Genomic DNA, 22650 nt, shown 5'->3' with positions numbered 1-22650 from the left:
GATTTGTGTCATGGATGATTAGCTGCTAATTTAGCTCCCAAGTGTGAATGAAAACGGGCACTAAGATCTCAGAGGTGAAATGAGATACGGGAGGGGGGTTACACTGTTTAATTTAGTGCATGGCTGAAACTCAAAAATTTGGGTCAGATAGAGAGAAATGTTTCCCACTCCTTTTCCAAATCTCTCTTTTCTTTCCCCTGGTTGCAAAGCTCGCAATGCCCTTGCCCTTAGGAACAGCAGAGAGTCATTTGAAACGACTGAAAGCTGGAGGCGAGTTTTACTTTTCAGGTCATCCAATTTAGGAGATCCAATTTCTGCAGAGGGAAGAAAAAAACTGGGTGGGGGAGGGAAACAGCAGACTCCTCGTCTTCCGATACGTCTACCTTCAATCCACAACCTGACACGCAGACACAGCCAAGTCGGGGGTTTTACTTGAACCTCCACCAGCAGCAGCAGCAGCAGCAGCAGCAGCACTACCTTGTCACTCACTCCAGGGAAACACGCCCCTCTACTCTTGACCAATAATGGCTCCCCTGCCTGCATAGTAATGAGCTCGAGACCTCCACTGACCAATGGCGCTCCGGGAGCAGGGTTAGTTTTGCATGTACCTAAGTGATTTGCATAACCCGGCGGCCGGGGGCTCCGGAGGCGAGCGTGCAACCCTAGAAGGGAAAAGGACGCACAGAGCGGGAGCTGCCGCGGGGAGAACGCGAACAGCCTGGGTGTTTGTGAGAGCCGGGGCGGGGGTTGGGGCGCCGGGCCGGCATGGCTGGAGGCTGCGCTCCGCAACCTTGAGGAGCCGTGCGTCTGGAGGAGGCCCGGGACAGGAGGCGGCGGCGATGGCTTCGCGCGGCCCCGGCAGCTGCTCTGGGCCGGGCCGGCTGGCCTGAGCCACCGAGCCGCGGGGCTGCCCGTGCGCGTCCATGGAGCAGCGGGAAGGGAGTAACTGCGGAGCGCCGCGTCCTTGCGCTGCGGTGGCGGACTGCTGAAGGGAGCGAACGCACGCGGACCGCCGAGGGACGGTGCCCGGGCCCTGAGCCCGGCAGGCCGGCTGCCCCGGGGCCGACGGAGGGCAGCCGAGGGGAGCAGAGCGAGAGGCGCTGCGGGAGAGGCGGGCGCGGGCGGGGGCCGTAGCAATGCCGGGCCCGCTGCGGCTGCTCTGCTTCCTCGCCCTCGGGCTGCTCGGCTCGGCCGGGCCCAGCGGCGCGGCGCCGCCTCTCTGCGCTGCGCCCTGCAGCTGCGACGGCGACCGTCGGGTGGACTGCTCCGGGAAGGGGCTGACGGCCGTACCGGAGGGGCTCAGCGCCTTCACCCAAGCGCTGTGAGTGAGGGCGACCGGGCTTCGGGCTGGGGGACCTTCGGGGCGCAGCGGGGCGGAGCCAGGGCTAGACCCTAGCTAGCCTCCCAACCTCCAGCGCCCTAGGCTCCCGGGTGCACTGATCACCTGTGGATATGTGTGGGGGCATTGGCACATTTTCCCTAACGGTGGCCTTTTCAGACTTAGCCAGTCCGGATCTTAGCCCAGAGGAGCACATTCCCAGACTTTTTGGGCGCAATTACACACTCCCACCCCCATCTCAAATCCCAAATGTATCTAGGGCCAAGAAGGAGGGAGGACGCTAGAAACGCTTGTCCTTGGCAGCCTTTCACGCGACCTCTTCCCCCATGCGGCCCCCTGTCCGCCTGGCAAAACTTTGACCACGAATGAGGGCACCTAGAACTTGGCCTGTGTTTGCCAACAAGGCACGTTCTCTGGGGAAGCACCTGGATCACCCCAGGGTTCCCATAGGCGGAGAGAAGAAACACCTGTACCTTAGAAGGTGAATCGCTTTCCAGTTCGGCCTCATTCTACCTGTGCAGTGTGGCCTCCTAGCCCAGATCCACTCGGGACTCCCTAACACACGCCTGACACAAGAGAGGAGGGGAGATTCAGCCTTCTCTCGGTGGCGGGAAGGCTCTTACTGAACAAGGAATTTTAAAGTAGGAGTGCTGGCCTAAGCTAGAGAATGTTGGGAGAGAAAGTTCCAGAGCACACGTTCAGTGCAGCCTGTAAGGTGGGCAACCTTTTTCTGCCTGTCCCTTCACCACTAGAACCTTTCAATTGAGCTGCCCTGAGGTCAGGAAGAGTCCCACTAATGGTTCTGACCCTGCACACCTTTTTTCTTCAGAGACCCTGAGAGCTTTCACCATCTCAGCAAAGAAGTCTGAAGTAGATGTTGGAGGTGGTGTTGGCAAATGCCAGCGACAGAAAAAGAATAGGGTAATTGAGCGAAGGTTAGCTTGTGTGCCCCTTTCGTTCTTGTGTTGTGTCATGTTGTGTGGCCTATCTCATGATTAAATCAGGAGCAGTGAAAGAATTGTTAGAGAGGAAGGGGCCGGAGAGGCCCTCAGGCAAAGGAAACTTCCTTTTTACCTTCAAGCTACCAAAAGACACCTCTTGGACAAAACTTTAAAAGAATTAACAGATCTTATGAAGGGAAAACTCCCTTTTAGGCAATCCAGGGCATTGCTGTATTTCCAGGTGGGTGGTGACAAGGCATTCGCTGCTGGCCCTGTAGGTCTGGGATAATGAGAATTGAGGCCTGTGGCTTTGCAACTGGGGTATGTCACCCTAGTCTTTTGTTTTTGTCTAAGTCTCAGGTATTTTTTGTGCCTCGAAAGACCTTTTCTTTCAATATGATATTTAACTTTTCACCAAAAGAGTTAACTTCGAAGTGTGCATCGTTTTGCTCACAGGGGTATATTAAGTGGCAAAGTTTGAGCAGAATTGGGAATCGAGGAAAAGTCCTTGGTAGAGGAAGTAGGTTTTTACTTTCTCGAAAATCTTTGGAAACGTTAAAAGAGAATTCAAGCAGGAAAGAGGTGACTTCAACTGAACCATTTAGAAGGCTTTCTATATAAAAATAATAATACTTTTATAAGTTAGGATTTCACTGTCTGGCTGACTCTGTTTAGCACATTCCTCAAATGTTAACAAGTAGACTTGTCCCATAAGGAAAAGGACCTGTTTTACACAGTACCTAAAACCAGAGTAATAAAGTGTTTTATGGTCACATGCTCCTCTAGAGAGCATCACACAACCCGAGGATTTCACTGGAGACAATGAAACAACCTATCTTCAACGTGGAACCTTAGGGAGTACCTGGGCATAGCTTGTGGTGTGGACAGGTAACATTTTCCTCAACTGCAGCAGTGGTCAAATGTGCTAGCGGGGTAGAGTGATTGCACATGCTGAGAATGCATTTCGCCAGTCCCCCTGCTTTCACCCTCAGAAGTATGAATGTTGATTATATGACCACTCTATCTTACAAGGGTTTTGAAGGACAGTATATTGGCTTTTAATACCTGAGGAACCCAGCTGACTCTGCACAGTCAGGCGAGGCAGGTGCCTCAGACCTATACTCTGTTTGCTCTCACAGGTAACTTGGGATCACCAAGAACTTCCCTTCTGAGGCACCATTGCAGCGTCCGTGTACACTAAGAGACTATGTCTGCAGTCTCTAGTCTTAACTTCTGGATCTTGTCATTTGTGAAATTACAAACAGAAGCCTTACGATGAGACTATAGTTCTCAAAGTTTTTTTTTCTTATCCCTCAATGATTTGTCAAGTGACACCTACCTCTGAGGTGTGTGCACAACTCACCTTGGAGACCATAGGACCGTCATAGAACAGGGATTTTATTTGTCTCAGTTCATGGGGCCTGATAAACTGGAGAAACTTAAAAAAAATTCTGGAATGAACAAATAAGCACATAGGGCCACACTAAAGAACTTGGAATCCAGACACCATTCCCATGAGTGGCTGCCAAACTTCACATCTCTACATTTAATCCTTTGCCCGGAATTTAGAAGGCCCCAGATATTACATACCCACTGCTCCTACTTTAGATTGTTTTAAACTTGTTCAGCCATACTGTCTATTTCCCACTGAATACTACCTTGGAAGACTTGGGGGGCAGAAGCAGGTAGAATCTCCAGGATCCTTGCTGGTGCTCCTGCATTAATACCATTTGTAATGATTGCATTTCTGAACAGCTATTTTGAATTGTATGCCACAATATATGTGGGCCTATCACAGTTAAATAATCTTACTAATACTCAAATTCCATTTTATTTTGTCAAAAGGATTCAAGGTTATCCCTGCCTTGGTGGTGATAAAGTCAGTCTTAATCACCCACATTCCAAGGCTAGGGTAGGGAAAGATGGGGTGACCATCAGTGGTGGTAGTGGGGTGGGGGAGTTTCCAATGTCTGTTTTCTGGTTCATGTGTTCCTGGAACAAAGTTTGAGAACTATAGATTTGGAACACAAATTTTCATATTCATATTATGCCTGGCACATAACTTTAAGATGATAAAGTCTGTTTTTGTGGTGTCCTGGGAAAGAGGTGGATCTGAGCCTTTGATATCCTTAGCTCACCACTGAGTAATTGTGTGGCCTTGGGCGAGCCATTCCACATCGTTTTGGAGTGTGTGACAGTTTCCTTATCTGAAAAAATAAAGTAATTGCACTCCCTAGATTATCTCTGAGCTGCCTGTTCCCTGTGGTGTGATGATTTTATAATTCTTCCTGGACTTGAGGACGGTGAAGTGACAGTGTTAGAATGACCTCATAAGAAGACCTCGGGAGCTGCAGAACATTCTTCCCGTTGAAGCTGCCTCAGCCTCTTTATTACTGCTCACTTGGAGGAGTTCTTGTCTGTGTTTAGAAGCGTGTGTTGGGAAATTTTCCATGGAGACTTGTTGCAGAATTCATGAGTAGCAAGCACGCTTTGCTGGGATAGAATAGCCCTGATTGTTTCCTGTGTGTATGGCTTAACACTTGGAAAAGAAAATCACTCTGTTTCACTAATTTGGATACTGTACAAGAAGTTACTCAATGTCCTCCCTTCCATGTAATTAGTCATAACTCAAACATTCACAGTGAGGATAGTCTGTACCTGAGCAGATTTATCAAGCTTTTCTCATGGGCCTGACGATTACCTGAAGGGCTTTGAAGTACTTTTTAAGGAACCAGTTGCTTTTTCTTCCCCTTTTATTAGTATCCTCTCGGGTTCTTCTCCAAGATGTCTCTTCTCCGGTATACCATGCACCTTCTTTTACAGATATCAGTTGAAAGTGTTTTCTTTTTCTAACTTCCAGTATCTACTGTGTATTCCATAGCAGGTCAAATCGGTCATCAGTGTCTGAATGTGTTAATTCTTTATTAGTAGTAACATTTGATATTTTTTGATTTCCTAATTTTCTTCAGATTTCATTGTTAGAGATGTGTTAGTTTTATGCAAAAGTATACTTAAAATCAAGGTCAATATATAAACATCTTTCAGTTTGGATCCTTTATTTTGCTAACTAGTGAACCACTGTGTTCTTTAACCAACCTAGAGGAAAGAGCGTTCTATGGAAAACATGAGGAGCTGGGTTCCAGATCTGTCAATAATTCACTGGAGTAACCTTGATTGAGTCATGTGCCTAAGCCTTCAGGGCCCTAATTTCTGTAGTCTGGAAAGTAGACACTGCAACAACTTTTATTGACAAGAGTATTCTTTCTATTTAATGCAAATTTTCAATGAATTGGGGCTAGGCAAGCACTCTACAACAAAGCTGTCCCCATTAGCTCAGAACTTTAATTTTTATGTGTTTCTCTAGTCAGTTGTGTGAAGAGAAGTGATGGGGACTTTTCTCCCCTACCCAGTAGGCTCTCCAGTTGTCCAGTTCAGCTGGACAACTGCCATGGAATAGGGAGGGCATCCATGCCAACCCAAGCAGTGATGTGTTACCTGTTGCCTGAACAGTGCTGAGAATTTATACCAGTGATTTACTTATTCTGTACTTCTTAAGAATTGCTGTAACCAACAATAGTTCACAATTTCCAGTTTAACTGACTACTCTGCCAGTTTTGGTGTCACAGGTATTTACTGTCCAAGTGTTTGGCTCTTAGCTTTAGAATTGTAAGGTAACATTTGACAGCTTAATCTCTCAGGAAAGATCAAAGATCTGTCTTAGTAGGTGGATCCAGGCAAGTTTAGGCATTTTCTTGGCCTCTGCCTTTGTCAGTCTGTCTCTCAGATTTGAATTTTAATCATCTTTATAATGGTAGAAAGCACTGACAGCCTGCCAGTTTGGATTTTAGTTTCTGGTCTCCTTGATTGAACTTACTCTATTCTTACTGTGTGTGTGTGCATGTGTGTGTGAGTGTGTGTGTGTGTGTGTGTGTGTGTGTTTGTGTTGTGTGTGTGGTGTGTGTGTGCATGTGTGGTGTGTGTCTGTAATAGGTATTATATGGTACTTCTTCTTTGGAGTTCTTTGAATTCTGTAGAACATAAAATTGTAAGAATCATTTGCTGAATCATAGAATCTGAGACCATTTTTCCTTTTGTCTCCATAAACATGTAGTGCAGCTATTGTGAAGGCACAGTATAGGTAGGTTTCTATACCTGGAAACCAACTCATGTTAAAAATACTTTATTAGATTGTTAATATAATAGTTTAAAACTAAATCCCACCAAATATGTCTTCAACTCTGAAAATAGAAGTAAGCCAACATAAGTATTCATGATAGGACGACATTACTCTTTCCATCTGGAAAAGTTGATGTTAAAGTTTTAGATTTATAAATATATTATCAAGGTTGCCCCTTAAAGGTCATGGATGGTCCATTTTTGGCAATGTCAAAGCTCGTTTTCAATAGATTAAAAAAAAAAAAATGCCTTTTTTTTTTTTTTTTTTTTTTTTTTTTACCCCTACTTCTGCTTAGTGAAGTACAGCTTTTGTAAAAGTTTGATTGAAGGTGATAAAATGCTCCAGTTTTTAGTACTGGCAGTGAAGAAGAAAAAAATCTTGGGCATGCAACCAATCAGTACTCTTACACAATGGCTAATCTGTTTGCCTTCTTGACATTTCCTTTGTATCTTTAAGCACCTGATGGTCAAACTGCATTTCAGGTATCAGCCTATTGTTTGAAAGTGAGCATTCCTAAACTGAGTTAAAAACCAGTCTTAGAGTAAAAGAGACCACAATTTTATAATTCATAGATGTTTAATGGTGTTTCAGCTTTGTAAAGACTGTAGTAGGATCAAATACCCCTTTTAAATAGTGCTGTGTGCTTGTGTGCAGAATGCACTATGTTCATCCACAGAGACAAACATTACTAAGCTTTGTGTGTGGATATTATTTATTTGTTTTGCAAGATTCTTAAAGTACTAATATATTGTATGGCAATTAAACCTTCTGATGTTTGGGTTTACTTTAGGTTGTAAAGCATGTTTTTATATTAATGTATTTTTTAATTGTCATAAAGACACAATAGCCAGGTCCTCCCAAACTACCATATTTGGCATCAAGTGCCTTATTTGTTTGTTTGTTTATTCATTTACTGTTATTTTGCTTCTTTAGGTGCAAGTGGTTAAGGTTTGGGAAGTGCTGTTTTACTAATCTGGCTCCAAGAAATGAATGTTTAAGTGTTTTAAGTGGATGTGTATATGTGTTTCTTACTTTTTGTATTGAAAGGTCTTATGGGCAAACCAAACACTGAATCATGCACCTGTGGCATATTGCCCCATAGAATATGAAAATATCTCCTAAGGGAATGTTAGCCAAAGATATTTTAAGAGGCAGCTGTGTATATGATTAGCTCTGAGCTAGTGTGTCTGCTAGTAATGAGACACGTGGAAGATGCAAATTTAAGATATTGCAAGATACTCAGTGACTCTTCATCCCTCATATGAAATTTGTATTCATATGCTGTGAATCAAGATAAGCAAAGGGCTGTCTGAGTCCTCTTAGATGGTTTGTTTTATTTGTTTGTTTCTTTATTTTTTGAGACAAACTTAAGACCTTACAGTATAGCTGAAGTCAGTCTTGAACTTGTGATCCTTTTTTCTAGCCTCCTGAGGGATTTCTCTGTGTAACCCTGGCTGTCCTGGAACTAGTTCTGTAGACCAGGCTGATCCTCAAACTCACAGAGACCCACATGCCTCTGCCTCCTGAATGCTGGAAGTAAAGGTGGGCACCACTTTACTGGGTGCCCAGCGAGTAATTTATTTTTTTTCCACATTAGAAGAATATAATATGATTCTTGTTTTTAATATTAACCATTGAAAGAATGAAATCTATGTTCTGACTACAAAGTATTTTTGATACACCATTTAAATCATAACGTAGATTCCTTAGAAAAGTGGTGAGTTATATTTCCCCCCACCCCTATATTTTCAAAACTCTATTTAGGTACATTTCCCTTCTCTAGAAAAGATAGAAATTTGGCAAGCATATGGCTTCTTCTTGGAGTGGTTCTAAGGCATGGTTAAGGGGTGTGCCTAAATCTGATTGAAGTCTAACTTTTCTATTCACCCTGTATATTATACTTTGTGGTACAGTGATCAGCATGAGCCACAGAAGAATTTAGTACAAGTGATGACATCCTCCAAGGAACTAGATTGGAGATGGATTTCAACATCCTCACTCTCTTCAGGGTTTGGTTTTGAGGGTGCAGAATGGGTGGTGTGCTTACAAGTGGGCACTCCCTTTTGTAAAACTCGAGGAAGGGATTGTTCTGTGACACCGATGAACTTCTGGGTTTTTCCTGGCTCTCTTAGAGGTACTCTGTCTGTGTAGAAGCTTTGGAAGAAAGAATACATGTCATGAAGGCTTGGCCCACCTGGACTTTTAGGAGTGTGGAGGTACAGAGTTACTCTCAGGTTCTAGATTGTCACCTTCCCCGTGTGGGCAGGAGAATGCTCCTCAGAATGGAGCATCCTTGGTGCCATGTATACCTTGGCAAGCCTGTCCCCATGGGTCAGCTTTTATTCAGTAGTTGGGGGAGAGAAAGAACATTAGTGCCAGTCTGGATTTGGAGGTCATTGTCTTGCACTTTACTATTCTCCTTGCTGGTTGTATTTAGTATTTGTATTTTCTAAATGTCATAATTGTCCTTGGGATCTTCATTGAGCCCTCCTTACCTCATAGAGTGGAAATGTTCACAGACTTCTTAATGCAATGCGGGTTACATTCAAAGAAAGCAAATATTAAATACATCCAGTATATTCAACATATTTTGGTACCATGGTTTTAAAAGGATACCTTTGGTATTCACTGACATTTAGTGGCCTAGCATGAAACCAGTTTTCATTCTTTCTGTGACACTTGTGCTCACTTATTTTGATAATTTTTTCCTAATTTTAATGTGTGTGTATGTGTGTGTGTGTGTGTGTGGTGTATGGTATATGGTTTGTGTTTGTGTCTGTGTGTGTGTGTGTGGTGTGTGTGTATGGTGTGTGTGTATGTATGAAGGCATGGATGTGTCACAGCTCAAATGTGGGGGTGTAGAAAATACCTCTAGGTGTTCATTCTTGCCTTCTACCTTGTTTGACATAGGGGTTCTTGTTTTCTGCTTTGTGTACTAGGCTAGTGGCCTGTGAGGTTCTAGGGGTTCCCCTGTCTCTCTCTGCCTTACATCTCATGTTTGCAGTACCAGCACTTTATTCATTGAACCATCCTCAGTCCCTAATATTTTCCTTTCCTTTCTCTCTCTCTCTCTCTTGTTTTCTTTCTTTCCTTTTTTTTTTTTTTTTTTTTTTTTTTTTTTGAGACAGGCTCTTACATAGTTCTCATCTGACTATCCCTGACTAGCTTGAAAATCACTGTGTACACCAGACTGACCTTGACCTCACAGATGTCGTCTGCTTCTGTTTTTCCAGTACTTGGACCAAAAGTGTGTGCCGCTGTATCTGGCTCCAGTATTTTCTTAAATAGAATTTTTTCCTTGATAGTTTTCAGTTCTGCAAGGTTATTTTGGATCCATGGTCAGTCATACCATCTGCCTTTTTAATGTCACTGTAGTGTTCCAGTCTTCTTTGGTAGGTGTGCTTTCATGAACAGACTTACAAAAATGATGTGTTCTAACTTTTTGAATTGCAAAGGGATCAAGAGGTCAAGCAAGTCAGTTCATCACTCTGAGCTTCAGACTTCCCATCTGGAAAAAGAGGGAGGCTGCTTTGCTTTCAGATTGTACTTAGGACCCCTTTCAGCATGGCCTCTTTGACACAGAGTGAGGACCCATTTTTGTCATTTCTTTGGGGAATTAATAGGTAGATGCATATGTGTGCCGTTTGTTTGGGATTTCAAGTTCTGTATCCTCCTCTTTTAATTCTTTGAGTGTGTATCAGATTGAAAGCTTCTAGATTTCATAGGCGAGCCATTGGGCGGATGGAAAAGTCTATTTAACTACCATGTTCCTACCAACATCCAGTGAAGAAACATTAGTATTTGTGTTTTTATAATGATTCTGCTGTCTTGCAGGTGAGGCTGCTCATCTTCTAACAGGAAGGCTGTGATGCCAGGAGATGGTGTCTCTTTCTTTGGAGGAGGGAGCTCAGAGGAAATAAGACTTTTTTAACCTTGATCTCTGGGACTTGGTGCTGTTTTCCTGGCTCAGTTTGTCAAATAGTGGGGTGCTGTTTCAGTAGAGAAACAAGAGTCTTTCTACAGATAGCATGTGACCTTGCTCAGGATAGCCAGACTTTGCAACACCAAGGATTTTAACTGGGCAAACTCAACTCTGGAAATTCTCTTAACTATACTCCTCAGATTCATTTGGTTACTTCATTTTTGAGATGGCTAAGAGTTAAAACTTTAGCAACATTTTTATTCCTTCACATTGACTATGTTTCTAGAAATATTCAGATTGCTACAACCTTTTCTTAGAAGGATTTTGAAAAGGTATTTTTACTGGTTACTGGATATTTATAATGTTCACGCTCCGTGGATAAAGATACACTTATTCTCTTCAGTAATTTTAGAAATAGTGTTCTTTCTAAGGATATGTCAGTTCTCAAATGCTGTATAGTTTTCTCAATCATTTTTGGAGCTGGGATTTAAACTCTGGCTGTGTATGTGTGTAACACATGCTTGGCTGCTAAAGTGTGTCCTTGTCCCTGGCAACTTGTTTGCTTTTTAATTTTATTTTTTTTTCAGAAAATTAAAAAACTTGGCGTTTTGAATAAGCCCTGCTTTGAAAAGACTCCTAAACCAGAACAGCAGCTAACGGTGGCTGCAGTGCCCACGACCTGTTTAGATTGGCTGAGTGGTTCAAGTACAGTTTGCGTTTTCTACCCTGGTTTGCTTTCTTTAAAAAAAAAAAAAAAAAAAAGTTTGAAATGTTTTTGCCATTGCCATCTTGACATTTGTCTGGTTACACATGAATAGCCTGATCCAATCCCTCAGCAGGGAGACTAGTATGGTCTGGCTTTCAATAGCCTTGTCACTGACAAAGAAAACATATGGAATATTTCATTCCTGCCCCTTACAAACAGTCTGGGCTTGTGAGGGCATGCAGCAGAACGCTTCCTGGTATATTTTGCACTAATAATGGGCTCTGCTCCTAGTCAGCAAGCCATGCTTGCAAAGCCAGGATAATTTTTGTGGAATGGAAATCTCTTGTTTTGGTCAAGTCAGTTTCTAATATCGATTTGAATGTAGTTGTATTGTCTGTTTTCATGGATGCCCCCTGAATCATGTTTCACTAAAGGGAGTAAAATGTTCACACACACACACACACACACACACACACACACACACACGGGTGTGTGGGTGCTGTCTTTCCAGATTTGATATGTGACCTGTAAAGGGAATGTGGATGCTTAATTCCTCGAAGAACATGCCTGGAGGGCTCTCTGTGTGTATGTTTATCTTCTTGTCAGTCCAAAGAAAGAGATCGATTGATCACCCTTGTGCTAGCCAAACACTGCTGCATTGGCCATTAAGGGTTTTCTTCTTCCCAGTACCAGCCTTCTGCTAGCAATAAGGGCTTTGCTTTGTGCTGTCTGGATCTACAGGGTAGAGAGGCTCATTGGCTGGCTTATTAGGAGCTAAGCAAGAATTGGAAAAGAAACGGTAAAATTTCTGGTTTTGCTAGGCTTTATGTTGTATTAGGAATTTGCCCTTAGTACCACTCTGCTTGATGGCACTAAGCAATAGAATGATAAATAAATGAAGCCCAAGATATCCACCAATTCATAGCTTTGGTGAAGGAAATAATGATGCCCATATCATCAGCTCTTTTCCAATCCCTAAAGTTTCCCAGCCTGAATTTTAGTTTCATTGTTTCTCATACATGTGGACTAGCTTTAACAAATGGTCATGGTTTATCTAAGGGATGTGATCTCCTGTTGATTGCTTAATCCCACATGAAACCAAATATTTAAGTTTATATATACATCTTATCTAACAGTTATTTCTGAGCGTAAGCTGCATAACAGTTTAGCTCATAGAAACTAATGTCTTCCACATTTTCTTACGTAAAAGTCATCCCTTTGGTAGTTCCTAATCCAAGGCCTTGTACATGGGTTCTACTACTGACCTGTAGTGCAGCCCTATCCTTTTGTAGTTATTTATTTATTTTGAGCAGGCTTTTCCTGTGTAACAGCCTTAGCTGTCCTGGAACTCACTTTATAGACCAGTCTGGCCTCAAACTCACAGAGATTTGTCTTTCTCCCAAGTGCTGGGGATTAAAGACATGTGCCACCACCCTGCCCCTTTATATTTCCTGGTAAACCTTTCTCTAATTATTTTGGCCTTGGAGGGCCAAATTTAACTTAAAATATCTATTTATTCATTTCATGTGCATGAATGTTTTGCCTGAATGCATTTATATGCACCATGTGCCTGCCTGCCTAGTACCCAGGGAAGTCAGAACAGGTGTTGGATCTTTTGGCACTGTTATTACAGATGGTTGTGAGTCACCAGGGAGGTGCTGGTAACTGATCCCAAGTCCGCTGAACTGCTGAGCCATTCCTCTAGCCCCTGAGGATTACATTTTTAAAAACTTTGTTTTCTGCTCTTCACAAATGTGTCTATCCAATTTCCCTTCTTAGTATATAATTATGAGTCTATAATGAAGAAAACAATTCAACCTTGTGTTAAAATTGACCCTCATTTTTAGTGCTCAGTTTTGTGAATTTAGGACACATGTTTTTGAGACAGAGTCTTGATATATAGATCTTCTTGGCCTGGAACTCATTATGTAGTCCAGGCTAGCCTTGAATTTGTAAAAATCCTCTAACCTCAGCCTCCTGAGTATAGAGATTACAGACATGACCAACCCCTACCCCCAGCAGTACTTAGGTTTTGAGTCACGGGATAGTCTACATTTATAAGAACATGTTAGTTTCAATTTGAATGTTTTAAAACTATGGCAAGGTTTTATTATTGTTGTTTATTTAAGCCTAGCTAGTTTAGTACCCAACATTAGCCAAATCAAATAAGAATAGATTTTATTTACAAGTTTGTACTTTTGTTTGTTTGCTTGTTTGTTTGTTTGTTTTTGGCTTTTCAAGACAGGGTTTCTCTGTGTAGTGTTGGAGACTGTCCTGGAACTTGCTCTGTATAACAATGTGCCTCAAATTCACGGAGATCTGCCTGTCTCTGCCTCCCTATTGCTGGAATTGAAGGTGTGTACCACCATTACCCAGCTAGAAGTGTGTACTTTCAAAAGAACATTTTACAGCATCCTTTTGATGATGGCATTTACCCCATACCCTGAAGACACATATAGAAGTGATCTATTGTAAAATACTTTGGCAAAAATGAACTCTTTGGATTGTTTGGATATCTGTATTTCAAAAGCATGCTTTTGTTTTTTAATGGAGATTTGGTGAGGAATTTCTGGATCTGCCTTCTGTATTAGATGTGTTATGTGTGCTAGATATAATTTCTATAACAAGTATTTAGGTCCATCTCAGGGTTCCCATTTTATGGCTAAGCAAAGTGACATTTGCAAGGATTAGGTAACTTTCTCATGCACCCACACTTAGTGGGTGATGTTTTGTCTATAAATTCAGGTGTTCTGTACTTTAGTTTGCTCATCTGTGTTGTTTGTTCGATATTTGATAGTTTATCGTAAGAGAAAAAAAGATTGGATATGATAAAAAGATCAGAGCTAGTGAGATGGCTGAGTGAGAAAAACACTTGCCACTAGACCTTACTTGCCACTAGCCTGAGTTCCATCCATGGGACCCATATAGTGAAGGGGAGAACCAACTCCTTCTTGCAAGTTGTCCCTGGATATCCACATGTGAGCCATCACACACACACACACACACACACACACACACACACACACACACACACACACACACACCCCTAAGAAAAAAGTGATGGGAAGAAAAACTCAGGATTGACAATAATGCATACTCTAAAGCATGTGTGTGTCCACACATCTATATTTGTGGGAGACTGACCTGATTAGAACAGCTAAGGTTAAAAGTCTGTGCACTCTGGGTATGAAATGCAGTTTTTTTGTTCTTTTGTTTATAGCAGATATTTGGGGGTTATCAGTGTCCGTCCCCTAATATAACTCCTGCTTTTCATTGATCTGTATTTAAAAGATATTATATCAGAGGGGAAGGGTGGATTCAATTAAAGTATGGTATATATGTATATGAAAATGTCATAATGAAATCTGTTACTTTGTACAGGAATACGTGCTAATAAGAGAAATAAAGCCTGAAAGAATAAAGAACTTTGATGTGAACAGCAGCAGAAAGCCCTGCCTCATTTAATAGTGAGTGTCAGGAACATATATCAGCCATACACCAGGACTGGCTTTCTCTCTCATGGCATGTATGTGCTGGAGGAGAGTCAGATATGCTGGCAGACTTGTTTTTCTGTTTCTCAAGGAGCAAGTCTCTCAATGTGCTCCTTTACAGCAAAGCCTTGAGGAAGATTAAAAAACCAAGTGTGCAGTGTGATGGTTTCCATATAGCTGCCCCTTTTCACTCACTGGAATTTCCTGCCTCTCCTGTGGAAGATGTTTTTATAGGGAAGTCAGCATAAAAGTGAATCACCCATGAGCCGTTTTTTTCCCCCCAAGGCATTTCATTTGCTCAACTTGGTATTAATTTAGTTGGTACTCTTTAGTTGACTTGAACACTGTGTTTGTTGATAGTGGGAGCTGATGTTTATTAAGCTGTTAATATTTTACAGACTTCATGAGTTCCCTTTTGGAGCTGTGTGCACTTTTCCCTTCAGCAGCAGGCCTATTCATGATTGAATCTGTGGCTACAACTTCATAGTTCTGGTGATTGCCAGCGCCATCCTGGAGAGCCATTTGCTTCCTGATTCTAAAGGTCATTTTTTTTTTTTCTGGAAGTGTTTGTTTCCCTTTTTCATTTCACATACATGAAGAGCTTTGTAGTCTCTCTGGCCTTTCAGAGAAATCCTCATCATCTTCTTGTTCAATTCACTTGCTTGTGAAGAATGTTACCAAATGTCAGGTGTTGGTTGAGTCACAGTGCTTCAACGTGTGGTATATCTGTGATCCTCCAGTTACACTCTGTCATGTGTGCTCTTCTCTTGACCATTGTAGAAAAGGAGAAAGCAAATGGAGTGTGCTTATGTGAGGGCTGTTGTCACAGTTAAGGAGAGAAAGTTTGCAGAGGAGTTGTTGGTTTTGGCTTTCTAGATCAGAGCACAGCCAGGCCTGGTGATTCGTGGCTCACCTAGAATACTAAAGCCACCATGGCAATGGAGACTCAATCCTTCTTGCAAAACAAAAAAACAAAACAAAACAAAACAAAAAAAACCAAAACAAAACAAAAAGCCGGGGTTATTTGCTTGAGTGAGTTTTACAACACTGTCCTGTGTTTTCCTGCAGGCAATCAGTCACCCACCTCCTGCATCTCACATAGTTCATTTCATAGGCCACGAGTTACTTCTGGAGGTGTTTTTTGTTTGGTTCACTGCTTGAAATGTCCTGAGCCATTTAAACTGTCGATTATGAAGGGTTTGTGAAGGGTCATGTAGCACAGTGGATGTAAAGCTTCACTTGTTATAGGCCCACCCCACCCCCAAAGAAGACATTCCTTGGGAAATATAAAAAGTCTCACACACACACACACACACACACACACAACACACACACACACACACACAAAAGTGCACGCATGCCTGAGGGTGTATGTTCATGTGTACTTGCTTGCAGACGATATTTTTTCTTTACTAAAGCTTTCAACTACATGAATTGCAATGCCACATTTTGTTGGTACTTTCCAGAACTTCTCTTCCTTCTCAGTGTACTTCTAAAGAACTAGTAGGTCTGAGCTGGAAGCTGGACCTGGGGAATTTTACATCCAAGCACTTGGAAGTGGAGATGTGAGTTGGAGGATGTGAGTTCAAGGCCGGTTGGACTATAAATGTGAAGTAAGATACTATCTCAGAAAAAAATAAACAAGGAGGAAGAGAGTGGTGGAGGGAGGAGGAGAGACACAGAGGGGAAAAACATACTTTATCTGGCTCAAATTCCCTGTCAGAGGGCAGAAATGATTTTCTATTACTTTTCTAGAACCATTCCCATCAGTCAGAGTTAAGTCAAGAGCAGAAGCAGAAAGAGAAATATCGGAAAAGGCATCCTGCTTAGACCTGGTAAATCTCAGGCATCCAGTAAGACTTGGTGACTGACCTGTGTTGATACAGCTTGTGCTGCCAGATGGAAAATGCTTTTCCTTGTCTGTCCAGCCTTTATGGGCCTGGTACTCTTGGCCTCAGAGGCAACAGCTGATCTAACTGTGAGAATGAATAAGAAGGTAATTGAGTTTTGAGAGCTAACAGTGTTTATATAATGGGCATCGGTAGTCTCCAGCTTAGAAGAGTTACTCCCATAACAAGCTAGTACTTAAAAAAGTCTTTTCCTCCACATGTTTATGTGTCTGTCGTTTTTGGTACTGGGGACACAGAATTGAGTGATGCCTGATGGTGTCCCCATTGCACTCAGGTCACTTACCTGTTGGGTAATTAGACAAAAGTCATTAAATACAGCAAATCTTATAAGATCTGATAATATTAAATACTGTAAAAAATGAAGCAGGATGAAGGAAGTTGCTATTTAGGTTAGTCTAAGAGGGCTTAAAGAAGTGAAGATGATCGGTCACCATCTGTGGGAATATGAATCTGTTTTCAGCACTGGCAAAACAATATTTTATAAAGTTTCTCCCTAAATATTCCTAGAAATTTCCTGCTGAGAGAAGAAAAAGGCTGAGGCTGGGTACCAGCCGGAGGGGACCTTCTCTCTCGGAAAGTGAATAGGCATGCTTCTGACAACTTGTCAGACCATCTTGCGGGGAGTCTGGACCTGAGGAAAGTGATGGGACCTCCCCTTGACTGGAACTGCTTAACTGTGCCCTCTGTGGGAACCTCAACCTCATGTTATGACACCAGAGTTGGGTTTGTTGGGTCATGTGACCTCTGTTTCTCCTCCAGTGTGGTTACACTGAACAATTCTCCTTTTCCTGCTTTCGGGGAGGGGGGCGGAGGGAGTTATTCTCCATGCTGTAGTGACAATTTAAGTTTGTAAGGAAAAAGAATCTGTGTAGTAGGATAAATGAGTGGAAGGGCATCATTAGACAGGAGTAAAAGAATTGGTACATGCAAGCCCATAGGTAGATCTCAAGAGCGGGGCGGGGGGGGGTTATATGTTATAGGGTTATAGATATGACAGAATTCTAGTGATGGAGAGCAGAGAGCAAATTCATGGCAGCTTCAGTTAGGGAAGAGGCCTTGAGATCGGGAATGGGGGCATTCCCTTGTGATGATGGGCAGTTCCTTATAATTGCAGTATTGTGAGTGGACATGTGATTTATGAGAGCCTCTAACTTTGCTATAGTTCAGGCCCATTACCCTAGCTACCCAGGAGGCTAACACTGAAAAGATGGTCAGCTTGAGGCCTGCTGTGTAACATAGTGAGTTCAAGGTCAGCCTGGGCAACTTAGACTATATATAAAAAGCAGTATTCTAAGCCATTGGTGGTGGCACATACCTTTAATCCCAGCACTCTGGGGGTGGTGTCAGGCAGATCTCTTTGATTTTGAGACCAGCCTGGTCTACACAGTGAGTTCCAGGACAGCCAGGGCTACACAGAGAAACCTATCTTGAAAAACAAAACAATAATAATTTTGTTTTGTTTTGTTACATTTTTCCAAGGTAGGGTTTCTCTGTATAATAGCCCTAGTCGTCCTAGCACTAGCTCTGTAGACCAGGCTGACTTTGAACTCAATGAAATCTGCCTGCCTCTGCCTCCCAAGTGCTGAGATTAAAAATGGGCACCACCACCAGCTGTAAAAAGTTTTTTAAGGGCTTGGGGATATATAGTTCAGTAGTAGAACACTTGCTTAGCATATGTGATAAAGGCCCATTTGGATCCTCAGTACTGCAAAAGGAATAAAAATATCACAAAACCAAACCAAAACAAACAAACAAAAAAACAAGTCAAACCTTGGTAGGCCCCTAGTTTATTAAGTATACCAAAGTAAACTTCCCAGTTATGGATACATAAAATTCCCATTGGCAAGAGCAAGGTCAAAGGTTTATAGGGACTCTGTAGTATTTTTGCAACTTCTAGTGAATCTTAAAATATTTTAAACAAGAATGGTAACAAAGGTATCACATTAGGTTAGAGTCCTGTAGTCTTAGTCTTGATTTTATCTTTTAAATGAGATTAGGAAACAGATTCTGAAGTGAGGCAACAAATATGTGGCTATTGAGTCAAAGTCTCTGCTCCTTGGCTTAGGGGTCAATGTTGTTTTGCTCCCTGAGCATCACAGAAGTTGATTTGTTACTGAGCAGCTGTTGTGTAAGTGGCTTCCTTCTTTCTCCCCAACTTCCTGCCTTTTTGTGTCTGTGACTCTCATCTGTCTGTCTCTGTCTTTTGTGTGTGTTTGTGTGTGTGTGATGTGCTCTGAAACAGAGTAAGTCCACATAGGTTTACAATTTAAGTGGTTGCAGTCATGTTTTTGGATGGAGCACCCATGCACTTCCTGTTAATGGCAGTGTTTCATTACTTAGCACCCAGTCTAGGCCATGTGGAGCTTGGTGTTGGGTCTCTCTGCTTGTGAATTCGTAACAGTCTTACTTCTGATGACTCAGTATATTTGCCTTAATTGCTAGATTAACTTTTTTTTTTCCCTCCCACAAAAGGTGCACACATTTGTAAAAAGATAGGATGAATGAATAAAGTTTTAAGAACTAATTTTTGTGGTATTTAAGCAACAATAGTCCAGATTACCCACAACCTTGGTTCCCTTTCACAAGTCCTATGGATGGGCTTTGTTACCATTTACACTTGATTACTTCATTGCTAACCCCAGTGATGTGATTTAACATGCAAAGACTTAATTATTCCTTTCTGGCTTAGTTAGAAATTTCCTCCAATAATTGCCTCCACTGCCCTTTAGCCTCTTAAATGTTTAGTTTGTTTGGACGACGTGGCTGCTCAGTAAGCAGTTCCAAGCCCAGCAGTGTCCAGAGCTGTCTTTATCATAATTTATACCCTTGACATAGTGACTGAAGTCTTGGTCCTTAAGTGATGTCTGGTGGGTGGGTGTTCCTTAGGCATTTGTCTCTAGGTGCTTTTCATGGCTAAATAGCACTAGACAGTTTGCTATTTTAAAATTTGTTATTTTCTAATGTTAAGTGAAAAATTATGCCAATTCTGGAAATAAAACTAGATTCTTAAAAGAGATTTTTGACTAATAAAACACTTTAGTTTTGAAAACTTTTGGTATATGTAAGCACTATTTTTGTAAGACCATAACATGAAATCCTAGTTATATGGTAGAGACAAGATCATTATATGGTATCCCATTGGATGTTATTTTATGAACAGCAAAGAGGTTTATATTTAGGATTATATTTAGGGTTAGCAAAAAGGTGGTTTTCATTTTGCTTAGTTCTAAAATATAGTTGTTACATTTATGGCCTTGAAGGCAAAGAATGGAGAAGAGATAATTAGTTTTCTGAAAATAATTTTGTATGGCGATGAATTTCATTCCAATTCTCTTTGACTCTCAAAGTTGAAGTTTGTGGATTAAAAGTGTATGTTCTGCCAGTAGGAAAGTATTCTACTAGGAACAATTAAAAGTGCCAGTTCCTCTCTCTGCCCAGAATCCTACATGTCCTTTCCTGCCTAGCTACTGGCCATTCAGCTAAACCAATGAGAAGGTGCCTTAGGTAGGTACATCTTTACAGTGTACAAAAAAAAATTATCTAAAAATATCCAACCATTTAAAGATTGAAGAGGAAGCATGGCAGGAACCACTGAAGAAATAGTAGGCCACGCACATACTCACACACATGCACTCCTATGTGAACATACACAACGGACCCTGTTGTCATGATGCTGTGGCCTTAACTTGTGCAGTTGGATGGTTGACAGCAAAAGTGGAATGGATTTCTTTTGTTTTGGTTTTTCGAGACAGGGTGTCTCTGTTTCTTTGGAAACTGTCCTGGAACTAGCTCTTGTAGACCAGGCTGGCCTCAAACTCACTGAGATCTGCCTGCCTCTGCCTCTCTGCCTCTGCCTCTGCCTCTTGAGTGCTGGTATTAAAGGCATGCCCGACTACCACTCAGTGAATGGATTTCCTTTTTTGATTTCCTATATATAATTATACAGATAAAAGATTCATTCTTACCATAGCATGTGAGTATTTCTCCCTTACTGTATTAAATCAGGAACTTTTAGCTTCTCATATATACCAAGTACTTGGTAGGGTAGGAGTATATATGAGAATTGAAGCATAAGCCATTATTATTTAGTAGTAGAAGCCAAAATGATCAGTCTCTTTACTTTCTACTATGCAACCAAATGTGACTCCAATGACAGTGGGTTGTCCTGGCTTGGGGGGGGGGCAGGATAACATGAATTTATCATACTACTCAGAGTGGCCATAGAACTTAAAACTAAGTTGTTTATTTTGAGAATTTTCTGTTTAATAATTTTGGACCTTGGTTGACATGGATAACTGAAATCATACAAATGAATCTGTGGATGATAGGAGTACTCTATAGGACCTTTAAAAAGTAATTTTAATGTGCTTAAAGTATCCAACCTACAGCAGTCTGTTGTTTGAATTGGTTCCTACATCCATTGAATGCTTGATGGTGTACGCACATACATATGTGTGTGGATGCATATGTGCTACACTTTTCAGAGGTCAGAGGATGGCTTCTGGGGCTAGGTTCTCCTTTCACCATGTGAGTCCCAGGGATTGACCTCGAAGTGCATTTTCCAGCTGAGCCATCTGGTCAACCCTTGAATTCCTTAAGTAGTATAGTGGGTAGCAATCCCCTCATCAATGAGACATTTCATGCCATGCATGGTTGCAATAGATAACTCCAGTGCTATCATGAGTTTTGTTTGTTTTTGTATTTAAGTAAGCATTGATCATTTGACAGCTATAGAGAACTATCTGGACAGTGTTAAGATGGAGTAGCCATCTTATTCTTAGATTGGAGGTTCTCAACATTCCTAATGCTGCAACCTTTTCATACAGGTCTCATGTTGTGGTGATCCCAACTATAAAATTATTTTCTTTGTTACTTCATAACTGTAATATAAAACCATAAAATTACTTTCTTTGTTACTTCCTAACTATAATATTGCTACTGTTATCAATCATAATGTAAATGTCTGTTTTCCGGTGGTCATAGGCAACCTCTGTGAAAGGGTCATTCATGCTCCAAGGGGTCATGACCCACATGTTGAGAACCACTGTCTTAGATGAAGATAGTTAGTAAATAGTTTGACTAGTTGTTACAACTTAATTACTTATGCTGCTCAGATATCATCAACTAGGTTGAGTTCCTTTCCTTGTTTATCCACAGGCAGATGAGGAAAGAAAACATTCACATGGGTGATGGCTTTCCTTTTGTTTGAATTTCAGTGACAGAAGTCATATGTTGGTTTCCAACTTGTTTAGAGAGTAGGTGAAAGGAAAGCACCCTGTTTCCAGTGGTTGGTTTTCTATTACTTTGTTAGTTTCCAGGAAAGAATGCATGGGGTGCTTTGAGTTTTCAAATGCAAACATGCAATTGTGATTTTAATACTTAAATCAGATTCATGAAGTTACTGTTGAATCTTAAAATGAGTTGGATGATGAATAAATGCACAGCAAGTTCATTTTGTTTCTGTAATTTCCTTTTAGTTAACAAAACTCCAAATGATTTATTTTAATGTAATAATGGTTTTAGCTTACTAACGATTTCATTAAATTAGGGCTTCGTGGAATTGCTACAGTAATCAAATGTTCCTGTCTTTAATGGTAAGGTCTTTGAAAGACACATTAAGAAAACGGTGATTTTTGCTTTTTGATCATGACGCAAACTCTTTAATTTCTTAATACCACTGGCTTTGACTCTTACAAGCACTACAGGGCACAGTGACTGTAATCACAGCACCACAGCATGGAAGGCTGGAGCACATGTATGATACAAGGATCAACTGGGAGAGTAGAGAGATGATGAAGGCCATTGAAGTCCATTGACTAATACTAGCAGCTGGGTGTGTAAAGCACCTGCTTAGCTTTCCTGGAGCCCCAAGTTAGAGCATCAACACTGCAGATAAAGTAAAGTTCATTGTTCCTCTTCTTTGGAGAATGACAAGCCCTGGTTATCTTGAAAAACGAACAAACAAAAAACCTTCTGAATGATTTGATACACTGTTGAAATACACACATGCAAACGTAATCTTAGCCATCACAACAGTAAACATTTGGCTAGGTCCTTAGAATGTTTGTGAGCTTGACTCAGCTCTTGGTGTCTTTAGCTCTTGTTTACCGATTTTAGCTCTTCGCTTGCTGTTATTTTTCTCTTGCCTGTAGCATATATACTGA

The 22650-nt window shown here is 41.5% G+C and overlaps 1 protein-coding gene across 1 annotated transcript in view; it reads left to right on the top strand.

Moving 5' to 3' along the window:
* The first annotated feature begins 1098 nt into the window (after positions 1-1098).
* Lgr4 (leucine rich repeat containing G protein-coupled receptor 4) overlaps positions 1099-22650 on the top strand; it is a 95494-nt gene continuing 73942 nt past the window's right edge. Inside the window, exon 1 of the mRNA XM_051183800.1 lies at positions 1099-1321. Coding sequence (XP_051039757.1) covers positions 1137-1321 — 185 coding nt within the window. The 5' untranslated portion in view covers positions 1099-1136. The remainder of the gene's footprint in view (positions 1322-22650) is intronic.

Source organism: Phodopus roborovskii, unplaced genomic scaffold (genome assembly GCF_943737965.1).
Source record: "Phodopus roborovskii unplaced genomic scaffold, PHOROB, whole genome shotgun sequence".
NCBI classification, from domain to species: domain Eukaryota; kingdom Metazoa; phylum Chordata; class Mammalia; order Rodentia; family Cricetidae; genus Phodopus; species Phodopus roborovskii.
Note: the sequence above shows the minus strand (reverse complement) of the source record. Positions and strands in the feature narration are given on the sequence as shown.